The 12,125-nt window shown below is 55.7% G+C and overlaps 1 protein-coding gene across 3 annotated transcripts in view; it reads right to left on the bottom strand.

Annotated features, from left to right (window-relative positions):
- Window positions 1-3,253: 3,253 nt before the first annotated feature.
- Window positions 3,254-12,125, bottom strand: part of LOC128748541 (protocadherin-16-like) — a 47,447-nt gene continuing 38,575 nt past the window's right edge. Inside the window, exons 18-30 of one of the 3 annotated variants that reach the window (XR_008412805.1) lie at window positions 11,712-11,968; window positions 11,446-11,652; window positions 10,989-11,385; window positions 10,753-10,866; window positions 10,470-10,681; window positions 10,245-10,396; window positions 10,034-10,164; window positions 9,679-9,965; window positions 9,459-9,600; window positions 9,210-9,381; window positions 8,738-9,147; window positions 4,884-8,662; window positions 3,256-4,779 (exon numbers count right to left, since the gene is read on the bottom strand). Coding sequence is in view for 2 of the 3 variants with exons in the window: in XM_053847412.1 (XP_053703387.1) it covers window positions 6,624-8,662; window positions 8,738-9,147; window positions 9,210-9,381; window positions 9,459-9,600; window positions 9,679-9,965; window positions 10,034-10,164; window positions 10,245-10,396; window positions 10,470-10,681; window positions 10,753-10,866; window positions 10,989-11,385; window positions 11,446-11,652; window positions 11,712-11,968 (4,520 nt within the window). In the remaining variant the exon portion in view is untranslated. Of the gene's footprint in view, window positions 8,663-8,737; window positions 9,148-9,209; window positions 9,382-9,458; window positions 9,601-9,678; window positions 9,966-10,033; window positions 10,165-10,244; window positions 10,397-10,469; window positions 10,682-10,752; window positions 10,867-10,988; window positions 11,386-11,445; window positions 11,653-11,711; window positions 11,969-12,125 lie in introns of all 3 variants that reach the window. The other 2 variants (XM_053847414.1, XM_053847412.1) reach the window with 2 other exon arrangements.

The following is a 12,125-nucleotide window of genomic DNA, read 5'->3' as shown; positions in this document are numbered from 1 at the left end:
CATGTGACTGTGTGTTTGCTTTACTTACTGCCGTCCAATCAGGTGCCTCGCTGTGCACTCCACGTGAAGCACTCCTGGTTTGACCTCCGACCTTCTTATCCACATCCTGAGGATCATGTTGCTCCAGTGCCGTCAGCAATCTACAAACCATTGGAGGTTTACACTTCAGCCTAAATATTTGCTCAGTGACGGAACAAGCATCGTCCCTCCGTTCAGATGATTGATGACTCACGTCTGAGGTGCTTCAGTCATGACTTGCGTGCAACGTTCTGCCTGTCAGACGGGAGCAGATCTCAAGATCAAATGGATCTCAGACACTGACCCTCAGGGTTATTTGTGTTTGATGGCCTTCTGTCGTGCGGGTGGCCGAGAGACAGGCAGGTGAGAGGGAAGCGCCACTGGTGGTGGAGGCAGGACGCAGAGCTACAGGAGGAGACGTTAGGGAGGTTTGGACTCCTGGAAGCAGAGACAGTGTTGGACGGCAACGTCCTGGCTCTCTGTGACCTTCAGGTGCAGCCTGCAGGAACATCTCAGAGAGCTCCTCAGTAGAGGCTCCTGCCGGCATTTCCCTGCTCTGCGCTTGCTCCGTGCTCTCAGTTTGGCTTCAGTGGTGCGTTTCATCGGACACAAGTTCAGACAAACAAACCCAGAGGCGGCCTGCGTGGGACGGCTTTGCCTTTCGCTGGTGGCAACACTGAAGCCAGAAGCCTTCCTCACCGAGATGTTCTGGGACACTAAAAGGACATCAGTCAAAGGGAACATCAAGCTTAAGGAAGAGTAGATGCTCCTTGAACACTGTGAGAAGATGGTCCAGCGTGGGTGAGAGGAGCCGGTCACCATGCGCCCACCGCTGTAGGACACAAGCAATGCAAACAACAGGACTTTATTTGGACTCATTCCAAGTCACATGACACACACAACGCAGATTTATTCCACAGTGGATGCAACCTTTCAGGTCAAAGAGAAACAGCATCTTGTTGGAGACTTTGAAGACCGTCTGGGTCACTGGTCGACGCTGAAGAGCCACAGGTCACCAACGCTGGGTCTCCATTTTGCACGCACATTCCTCCTCATGATCCCCAGTGGAACACGTGGCCCGTGTGGCCGACGTTTGAGGTCCACCTTGAATCAGCATGAACTGGGACTTCACTCTCACACCGCCGCTCGACAGCGCGTCGCTTCGACTCTGGGATGGCACGCTGGAAAAGTCCCTTCTTCATCTGGACGTGTTGAAACTCAGCAGCAGAGCATGACGTTTGTGCACAGTGATTCTGCATGGGAGCTGAGCTGCGTGCAAGGATGGCCAGAGGAGAGCACAACAATAAACCAGCGGGCTCCCTATTGACTTTAGGACTCCAAAGTGAAAACAGATGCAACTTTATGCAGAAATATTTTCCATTTGAAGTCGTGTCTTTGTTCTGCTGGTGAGACTTCAGGCTAGCGTCCGGCGGCAGCGACACTCAAATCTTGTGTTGTGAAAGGAGCCGGAGCTCAGTGATGCCAGCGAGCTGGGAAACACCTCAGGCAAGACAAGCGGAAGGTTTGTGCCGCCCTGCCGCTGGCAGAGCAGAAACAGACGACTGACTAGTGCGGGTCTGAGCTTGGACTCTCCAGACTCACCAGAGCCAAGCCCCTGTCAGGCGGCGGGGCTCCTCCTCACCACCACAGAGGCCCTGACTCCACCAGGAGGAGTCGTTTTGGAAGAGCTCCTCCTCTGAGGCTGAAGAGCTGTATTTGTAGAGGTTGATTCAGTGTCTGTGGTGTGAAAACAGCGCGTGTCAGGTGCTCGGCCCTCACACACTCGGTCTCTGATTCTTCAGCCTCACCTCATGTCCAGGACCACGGGCGACCTCAACACATCTGAGACAGCAGAGAGCGACGACAACAACAACAACAACAACAACAACAAAAGCAGCTGGTCAGCCTCCATGACCTGCGGACTGGAGCAGCAGAGCGGAACCAAATCCCTCTGTTTCATCTCTAAAGCCACCAACGTGAAGACTGCATCACAGGAAGCTCTGGTTGGCAAACCCACTCGTTTACAAAGAAACCAGATGAATAAAACCTGAGCAGATCTACTTGCTTCTGCTCTTCCTCTCACCTTCACATTACTCCAACTGCTGACGCACCACACTCGCTACTCAAGGCCAACCTGCCTCTTAGTTAGCCCAAGTTATTTTTGACCGGGGTCTTGACGTCCGGCTGGTGTCGTCCGAGCTACGTCCATCCACAGAGTGTATCTGTCGCGGCGGCTCTCACAGAGGTGTGCCGAGGAGAGGAGCATGACTGCAGGCTGGACGTCCTCCCTCACCGAGCGCCTGGTCAGACAGTGACCAGGGGGACCTCCCATCTCCCCCTCTCCCACTCCCACCACCACTGCAGTACTGCAGCAGCTTTGCAAAGACTTCCTGAAGGAAAAGCAGTTGCTCGCTGACTGGGCTGTTGGCGTCGAAACCCTTGTCACCACCTGAGAAGCAACACAGTTTCACCATCTCTAGTGACGTGAAAACCCATCTCAGTCTGTTCTGAATGGAGCTTAAAGGAAGCTGTTCTCAGCAGCTGAGTGGCCAGTAGTGTTTCCTCATGCAAGCCAGCAGAAGAGGCGCGGTCCAGAACATGCCTCACCTCATCACCTCAACAGGCTGAGAGCAGAGCGTTGTTGGTGTTGAGAACAGCTTCATTTCAGCTACATTTAGAGCATAGTTGCAGTTCATCGCAGGTTAACTCCAGCTGTAGTGTGGCCCTGACTGGATTATTCAACCGTCCCCAGCTTCTCTGACTCGCTCCTGTCCGTGCAGAGGAAGAAGAGCGCTGCTGGAGAGAGCTCTGTTACTGATGGAGGCTGAGCAGCTTCTGGTTTTCCTCCCAGAATCAGCAGCGAGAGACGCCTGGAGCCCCGGGACACGGACTTGTAATGAAAGACAGGAGCCTCCTGACTGACTCAGACTCTACAAGTGCGGCGGCTGCTATGACTCAGGAAAACAGGCAGATTCATCATGGCAACGCTGCCTTCCACGATTCCCCACGTTCTGTTCATCCTCACTGCTGACCCACATCTGCAAAGCTTTGTGAGCAACGCGTCCATGGTCAGATGTTGTTGAGTGACGACCCAAAACAGACTCAAATCTGGCTTCGTGAGCTTTTCACTCAAGCGTCCCAGCTGCCCAGCACAAAGGTCCGCAGCTGCTGCTGTTGCGTGTGGACGTTGAGTCAGAAACTGGGGCTGGAGAAGGTGAGTGGAGCGTTCATGCTGGGGTCAGGCTCGGAGTCGTCGGTCAGCTGTGTGGGCCGCTGGGTGAAGCATGTTTCGGGCCACACGGTGATGACGGAGAGCTGAAGAGTTGTGACATGAAGAATCTCTGAGCGCTGACTCGCATGATCACCCAGGTCCATGAAAGGTGACCTGCGGGGCCCCGCCGCACGTGTCGCTGGAGGCTTGGCTCTCCCGTGTGTGCGTCTCTGCGGGAACCTTCCTCGCATCAAGCGTGAGCTGAGTCACAGCTCATGTGAGGCCAGTCCACACATACTTCTGGTTCGGGTCCAAAAGTGTTCTGGAAGTGAAACCAGTGACGGGAACTTGTTGGCTCCAGACCAGAGCGCTATTTTTAGGCTGTTTTCACTTCAAAAATGACAGGAGAGCAGAGCCAGCTGAGTCAGAGCGAGCCTGGTTCTTACTTGTGCTGAGGCCACACGGTGTCACTCACGTCTCCCGCCCGACAGGCTGATGGGGGGAGGACAGGGGAGGCGCCGCGGTGCGGTTACTGGCCGGGCTGCGGCTCGCTCGTTCAGAGGGCTTCCCTTCCGTGACTCCTCCAGCACTCGCCAGACTCATGTTCATGTTCATGTTGGCATCGGCCCCTGAAGAAGACACGTGTTTGTCATGTGACTTGGGCTGCGGGTTTACCTTTCAAAGCATTCTTCGCCATCGGGAGCATGTTGATCTTCTGGTTCATGTTTATTGAAGTTGGGTTTCTTTCTGATTTTCTGAGCTTTTTTTCCCAGATGTGTCACATGACAAGTAAATTTGAACATATTCAAAATATGACTCATATTTTCTCCCTACCAGATTTTCTTCCACGTACGTCTTCATCTCAATTCCAAACAGAAAGAAACAGGTCAAAGGTTGTTCAATAGAGATGGGGCCGCACTGGGGTCTGGAGAACATCCCGTCGGACTCTGTTCCTGCGCTTCATCAGCGTCCACCCGCCGCGACCTCTCCATTCCTGGTTGTGCTCCGACGTGCTGTCAACCGGTGGGAGATTTCAGCAGCAGGTTTGGCATCTTCTCTGTCACAGAAAGCAACTGCTTCTCGCCGCAGCTTCTGTCTGTGGCCTGCAGCTGTTTCAGGTGGAGCCAAAGGTCTGATGTCAGGATGTGGAAACGTTGTGTGTCTCACCTCCAGCGGGTCTCCTCGGCGTCCTCAACTGAGGCCGCCGGGTGTATCTGAAGGTCCCTCCTTCAGCTGCAGCAGGAGAGGACAAGCTTCTTGTTTTCCCAATGAAGTCTCCTACGACGTTTGAAAATCCTTATTTGAGCTGGAGACTTGCTGGACGTAGTGGCCGGTGACGGGCCGCAGTGATGTTGCTCCCAACTGGGTCCCATGAGGGGACACATCTGCTTCCACCTCTGTTGAGCCAGAACGTTGAAAGGTCTGACGCACCTGCTGACGCTCAGCTGCAGGCGACAGGTCGGGGGCCTGGGGGATGGCGGCGGACGACTGGTCGTTTGAGCTCAGCTCTGGCACTGAGACAGACCCCTCAGCTGCCATCAGAACCGAGCCTGGACAGAAGTGGTGCAGGAGCGCTTCCTTGATCTGACGGTTTGGCTGCCCTTCACTGGGGCCTCTGTTGTTGAGCCACCAAACCGCTTGACCTTTCACTCACCTTGCAGCTGGCTCCAGATGGACGTCCCGTCCAGAACCTGCAGCTACGGTGCTGCAGGCCAGTGTCAGCTGAGGACGGCTCCATGTGGTCCGGCCGCGTGCGTGCGCGACCCAACACGCTGGTGCTTATTTTGCAGCTTGTAAACCCAGCTGTGCACAGAGGTGAGACTGGAAGTGAGGACAGCTCGGGCAAAAGTTCCTTCACGTGTCTGGACAGATGCCAGCCGAGCGAAACTGAGAAGATCCTCCAGTCCATTCCCTCTTCTCTTCGGATGTGAGTCACTAATAGGCAGCTACACAAACACGTCAGCGCTCCACGGAACACAAGGCTTCCAGCCGTGTGATGCCTGACAGCAGAAAGATCTGAGCCGTCAGTGTGAAAATACACTGGACATGATTTATGGCGAGCGTATAAACATTCCATTCAGGACTGTGGGGTTGCTTTGGTGCAGCGCCCTGTGTTCTGGCGGGTGGGGACGAGCAAGGCCGTGCCAGAGGAGGTGCCGTGACCTGAGCCGGTGAAGGGTTCCTCCGCAAGACCCACCATGGGGTCCACCAGGCCCAGCATCCCACGGATGAAGCAGAAAAGCTCCACACCTTGGTGAGCACCATAGACACATGGAAGCTACCCAAAACCCTGTTTCATAAATAACTATGCGAGCAATGACGTTTTAAAGCATTCACAACTGCATTCAGGAGAGAAGAGCTTCGGTCTGTCAAAAGATCAGTAGGAATTTATTATCTGCTCTCAGCACAGCGGCCATCACTCAGGCAGTTGTCACTCTTCGCCGGCGGCGTCTCAGTCACATGGAGGAGCACTGCATCAGGAACTGAGCAGCTGGCCATCGCTGGAGAGGGAAACTCACTGTGGAACTGGGAGTCAAGAGGAGGTGCGGCTGCAGCGTTCTGTTCCGACCAATCACAGCACACAGTTCACCAGTCAGGCGTCCAGAGCCCACGCAGGTCTCAGTGTCTGTCTGGAGCTGCATGCTTGGAGCACATGGGCCCGGTTCCACTGCCAGAGGATGTCCTGAACACTGCTCAGCACGTGGGGGAGGATCAACGCAGCCAACAGCAGAGCGACGCTCGTTGAATCCCTGACTCAGCGGAGCGGCACCGCAAAATTCGGGTGACTGCCCGACGCAGCTCCATTGAATGAGCTGGAGGCGCAGAGAATCGGGGCGTCCCTGAAGGACGAGTGCGTCACAGCAGAGCCGCGACCGGCTTCAGCCTTGTTTTGGGTCACAGCCTTCCTTTGACCTCCTCAGAAACAAGTGCCTTTTCAGAGTCCTGGCTTCATATCAATAATACTAAAACAAAGTCGCCAGAGTCGGCAGAGACTCACACACACACAGGACACGCCATCATCAGTTTACCACCAAATACACACAGAGACAGTCAGCTCTTCATGTGGGACCATGGCCTTTCTGAACTGTAGAAAAATATATCAAAAATACATGAGGGGGGGACAAACTAAAATCCCCTCGGGCTATTTCACTTGTGACGCAACGGCTGAGTTTGGATCAATGCTCCGATCCAAGGTTGGTCCCGAGCGAGTGAGTCCCGTCTCAACAGACTCTCTGACAGTGTCGCCAGTCCCAAGTGCACCACCATCCCAGCCCAGACTGGAGATCTAGCTCACACCACCAGTTCAAATATCTACCACCAACCTGGAGATCCAGCGCTCCTGGAGGCTCTGCTCTTGGCCAGCCTCATCACAAATAGTTTGCCCGAGTCTTTCTCAGATCCTCATTTCATGGTCGGGACTCTGGTCCAGTGATGGCTCCCTGGTGCTTATCATGGAGGCTGAGGAAGGAGCTTGGTTGACTCCGAAGGGCGAGACAGCGGGCGATCGCGCTGCCAACGGGGACAGAGATGGGGAGAAGCTGGGGGACATTGCTGCAGAAGAAATGGACCCCTCGTGACTTATCGGGGACCTCCGCAGCGCCGCTAAGTGGGGAAATGTCCGTCCAATCACGGGCACCTTGGGGGGAACAGACATGGCTCCGGGGTGAGCCACCGACGTGATCAGTGGAGGAGGATCGATTCTGGGTTTGGGATCCGTTTTAGGTTTTGGCTGGAAGGGCTGGCGAGGATTCTGCTGCGCGGTTTCATCCTTCAGCCGAGCAATCTCAGTGAAGACATTGGCCAGAGGCTGGAACTGCGGGCACCAGTTCAGCAGATAATCCCAGTTGTAGCTTCCCCGGAGCTCTTCGTCACTGGCCACAATCGCTGTGAGGGACCCGTCCACTGAAGGCTTACCATCTTCAGGGAAGGCGTAGTCTTTTGGAAGGGAAATGTTGAGGCCCCGGCCAACCCCGAGGTAGCCACTCCCTTCGTCCCTGTAGACCGGGAGCTGACCCGAAAGTAACGTGCCGCTGAGACTGCCTCCCGCTTTCTTTCCTTTGAACCAGGTGCTGCCCTCCAGAGCTGCAGGCTCACACGAGATGTCGGACAGTTGGTCGGCATCCTGCTGAATTCCGGAATCCGGGCCCCGGGCAGAGATGTGCTCCTGCATGGATGAGGTGATGGATGCCACACGAGGGTATTCATTGATCATCCTGATCTCATCGTCCTCCGCTGCCTCAGCAGACCCTCGTCCACTGGAGTGGGAGGGATCTAAAGAGCCCCCTCTTGTGTAGGGACCCCCAGCTGCTACGCTTGGGTCTCCGGAGTAGCCCGGTAAGGCCTGGTGGTAGATCCTCTCGGCTCCAGAGTTGCAGTCATCCAGTTTGTTTAGAGCAGTTCCAGATGAGACGGTTCTGATGGCAGTATCTTGGCCTTTCTTTCTTCTGCGCGACTTCACCAGGAACACCGCCACCGCCAACACAACCAGCAACACAATGACGCCAAGAGACGCCGCAACGATGCTTATGAGCAGGAAGTTGACCTCAGTTGCCAGGCCAAAGTTGGTGCTGGTGACATCGATGGTGACGTGGGCTGCCGCGGAGCGAGACGTCTCCAGGGGCCCGTGAGCTTTGACTTCCAGGGACATGAGCCTGGTCTCTCTTCTGGATCGACTGGACACGCTGTTAGCGCCGCTGCCAGAACTGTCCAGCTTGAGGAAAATCACCCCTGTGGTTCTGTTCACGTCAAAGTAGGGCGAGCTGGTGGGAAGAGAATAGAGAACAATGCCATCCACTCCTCCGTCCTCATCGTGAGCAGCGACCTGGCCGACGCTCTGGCCCTTCGTGGCTCCTTCAGGAACTTCAAAAGAGAATGCTGACGACGTAAAGAGAGGGTCATACTCGTCTTCACCCGTAACAAACACCTGGACGGTCACTGTAGCCGAATGGTTTCCGGAATCCACCGCCAGAGCCACAAAGTTAAAGGAATTGATCTTCTCAAAGTCAAACGGCGTTCGACTCCTGACTGCCCCAGAGTTCTGGTCCACAGCGAAGCTCTCGCCACCTGCTCCAGACCGCTCCACCATGAAGTACCTGACCTGACCGTACACTCCTGCGTCATGGTCGATGGCATGAAGAACAGTCACAGCTGAATTTGCCGGCTGGTTTTCTCTGATGCTCGCAGTCAGGATTTCAACCGGGAAGAAGGGGGGATTGTCGTTGACGTCCTTGACCTCGACGATGACCGGCGCCACAGCAAAGCCACCCTGGCCGTCGGTGGCCTGCACAACGACCACGTGAGTGGACCTGTGCTCCCGATCGAGCGCTCGCTCAAGTCTCAAGGCTCCCGACCACTGGTCCACGGAAAAGAGGTTCGCCTCATCCCCAGAACTGATGGAATACTGGATCTCGGCATTGGGAGCGGAGTCGGAGTCTGGCAGAGAAGAGCAACAAGGTAGGAGCTGCAAATCTCTGCACACCGTGGAATGAAGAGTAGAGACTTTCGTACCTGTGGCCATCAGTCGTATGATCTCAGTGCCTGCAGCGGCACCTTCACTCAGAGACACCGTGTACTCGCTCCTGCTGAACACCGGCGGGTTATCGTTGACATCAGCGATGGTAATGACAGCAGCCACGCTGGAGCTCTTCTGTGGAAGCCCTCGATCGGAAACCACCACGGTTAGATTGTACAGCGGCTTGGCTTCAAAGTCCAGCCACTCAGCCAGCAGCAGCGACCCCACAGTCTGAAATCCTCGGCCCTCCAGGAAGCGCACGCTGCTTTCGATTCGGAACACGTTGCCTTCGTTTCCGTCGGCAAGGGCAAAGTCCAAGCCAGAGTTTTCACGCGAGAGGTCGCTGTCGAAGGCCTCGAAGGTCAGAATGGTTGATCCTGGGTCAGTGTCCTCTGAGACGGCGGCCCTGCAGCACATCGCCCTTCAGTAACAAACACGCTCAAGACTCACGACTCTGACCATACTGACCTGTACTCTGATTGGTGGAAAACAGGAGCGTTGTCATTGACATCCGATATTTGGACTTGAACGGTTGTGACGGAGTAGAGTGAAGGGGTCCCGCCATCACGAGCTTCAACGACGATGCTGACTGACGGACGTTCGGGGTCGAACTCAGCTCTGTGGCTGATGAACAAAGTTCCTGGATTTGGAGGGAAACAAGTGGGCGTCAAAACATGCCAGGAAATGACCTGGAATACTGCCTCTTGAGGGGGATACCATTGTTCGGGTCGATGTAAAAGCCATCTTGAGTTGATGATGTCACTCTGTAAGCGATCCTGCCGTTCTCGCCAGAGTCTCTGTCAGTGGCCGTCACTGTGACAACCGCACTTCCTGCGGGCGTGCGCTCCGGCAGGGTCACCTGGTGACGGGAGGGGGTGAGTGGAGAACTTCCATCAGACACGTGTGCCGCGTGCGTCTTCCGAGCGGCGAGTCTCACCTGATAAAGATCGTGGGTGAATTCGGGGGCGTTGTCATTCACGTCCACCACCAGTATGGTGACGTTGGCCTCTGTCTGGTGCTGGCTGTCCGTGGCTCTCACCGTCACCGTGTACCAGGTCTTCTCCTCGAAGTCAAGCGGAGCAGTGAGAGAAACGCCTCCGCTGTAGCGATGGACCCCAAACTTCCCCAGAGCTGTAGGGTCCAGTTGCAGAGAGTAGGCCAGAGCGGGACTGGAATCCACGTCGTTCCCAGTCACCAGAGTGATCTGGGTGCCAATCAAAGTATCTGAGAGAAGACGAGATGGATCTCAGCGGCGTCCCTTCAGCCAAGACTACGAAAGGCTCAGCGCTCACTTTCAGGAACAGGGATCTCTTTGGGCAGAGGAATCGTCGGGCTGTTGTCGTTTTGGTCGATAATTATCACAGTCAGAGTCGCTGAACCAGCAAGTCGAGGACTGCCTCTGTCTGTTGCCGTGACAACCAGCCTGCAAAACACACGTTTTCATCATGGTCCAGTCACTCGCCCGTACCGCACCCCTTCATTCCTCCATGAGCGTGCGCTCACTTGGTCTGCGTGAAGATCTCGCGGTCCATGATGGCAGCGGTGGAGACGCTTCCGGTCACGGGGTCGATCTTGAACAAGCCACTTATACCTGACGACTGGATGGAGTAGGTCACCTGACCATTTTGGCCTTGGTCCACGTCCTCCGCGACCACCTGGGAGACAGACAGAGAGCCAGTTTACGCAGGGTGGAGAGTCCTGAAGCTCTTTGCTAGGACGCCCCGGCACCTGTATGATGGGCATCTCATATCCCTGCGCTTCTCTCATGTAGGCCACGTAGTTTTGCAGCTGGAAGCGCGGCAGGTTGTCGTTGACGTCCTGCAGGATGAGGTTGATGGCCGTGAATGATGTGGAGGAAACAGTCTCAGCCTTGACAACCAGACGCAGCTTGGGAGTGTCTTCAAAGTCCAGTCCTTTGGAGCTCTGCACCGTGATTTCACCTGGAACACAGGAGAGCAGCATTTAGAGCCGGGGGCGGTCAGAGCAGGCGGAGGCACCATCCAATGATCACCTGTGGACGAGCTGATGCTGAAAGACTGCTTCCTGTTGCCGCTGAAGATGCTGTAGCTGATGCCCTCCCGGGAGCCATCGGGGTGCTGAGCTTGAGCCCGAGCCACGGCGGTGCCTGGGAGGAACACAGGCTTCACACTCCAGATACACGTGGTGTGAGGGAGAAGCACAGCGGGCTCTGGCCGCAGCATGAACAAACACCAGTGAGTGAGGACATTCCTTTCCCAAGCCGCTCACCTTTCGAGGCATTCTCCTGTATGCTGACGTCTCGGCCGTTCCTGGAGAAGCGGATGCCATGGTACTCCACCTCCTTCACAAAGATCACCACCACCCCCTGAGCAGACTGGGCCGGACTTCCCTGGTCCATGGCCTCCACTATCAGCGTCCGCTGGGCCTGGGTCAGCTGTGCCAGCGGCGCCGTGCCTTGGATCTCCCCAGTCAGGGAGTTGATGCTGAAGCCCTTCACTGCGGTGGCGAAGCGGTAAAACACAGAACCATTGGCTCCAAAGTCTTTGTCCTCGGCCTTCATGGTGGCCAGGACCCGGTGAGAATGCCTGCTGGACACTTCAATGACCAGCGGGTCTTGGAGGAAGACTGGAGCGTTGTCATTGACGTCCGTGACGACCACCGTCACCTGCGGAGATGGACGCTTGAGTCATGCAGCTGGTCCGGCTCGCGCCGGCCGATACCGTACCTGAGCCGACGAGTTCCTGGGCGCCGCCGGTGAAAGGTCGACGGCAAAGACCTGGAAGCTGTACGAGGCCGTTCTCTCTCGATCCAGAGGGGCTGACGTGGTGATCCACCCGCCGCTCTCGTCCACAGCGAACGCCCCGTGTGCCTCTTGACTCAGGAAGTACAAAACCTTCCCATTCAGTTCCTCGTCCGCATCGGAGGCCGAGACCTGGAAACAAGAGGATACACCAGGATCACAAGGTCACTGTGCCAGCTGACGTCATCTACCTGGAGGACTCGTGTTCCCTCAGCCGCGTCTTCCGACACGTCCACGGTGTAGCTGCTGCGGTCAAACAATGGACTGTGGTCATTGACGTCCAGGACACGGACCTCCACCATGACGGTGGCGCTGAGAGCTGGGCTGCCTCGGTCTGTTGCCACCACCTCCAGGTGATACTTCTCTCTGGTCTCTCGGTCCAGGATCCGTGAGGCGGACAGGGCTCCGGTCTTGGAGTCCAGCTGGAAATCTCCATCAGGGTCACCTGCTGGCAAAAGAAGAAAAAAGCACCTTTGATTGACAGGTATTCAAATCTTTCATTCTGTGTGTTTTTTTGTTTTTATTTGCCCAGCGTGTCTCATGCACGGATGTGAAGTACCAGACCAGAGTATGTGCTATGGCCAGCACGAGCAGAGAAGTCACAC

Source organism: Synchiropus splendidus, chromosome 17, assembly GCF_027744825.2.
Source record: "Synchiropus splendidus isolate RoL2022-P1 chromosome 17, RoL_Sspl_1.0, whole genome shotgun sequence".
In the NCBI taxonomy this organism is placed as follows: domain Eukaryota; kingdom Metazoa; phylum Chordata; class Actinopteri; order Syngnathiformes; family Callionymidae; genus Synchiropus; species Synchiropus splendidus.
This window is presented reverse-complemented; position numbering and strand designations above follow the sequence as displayed.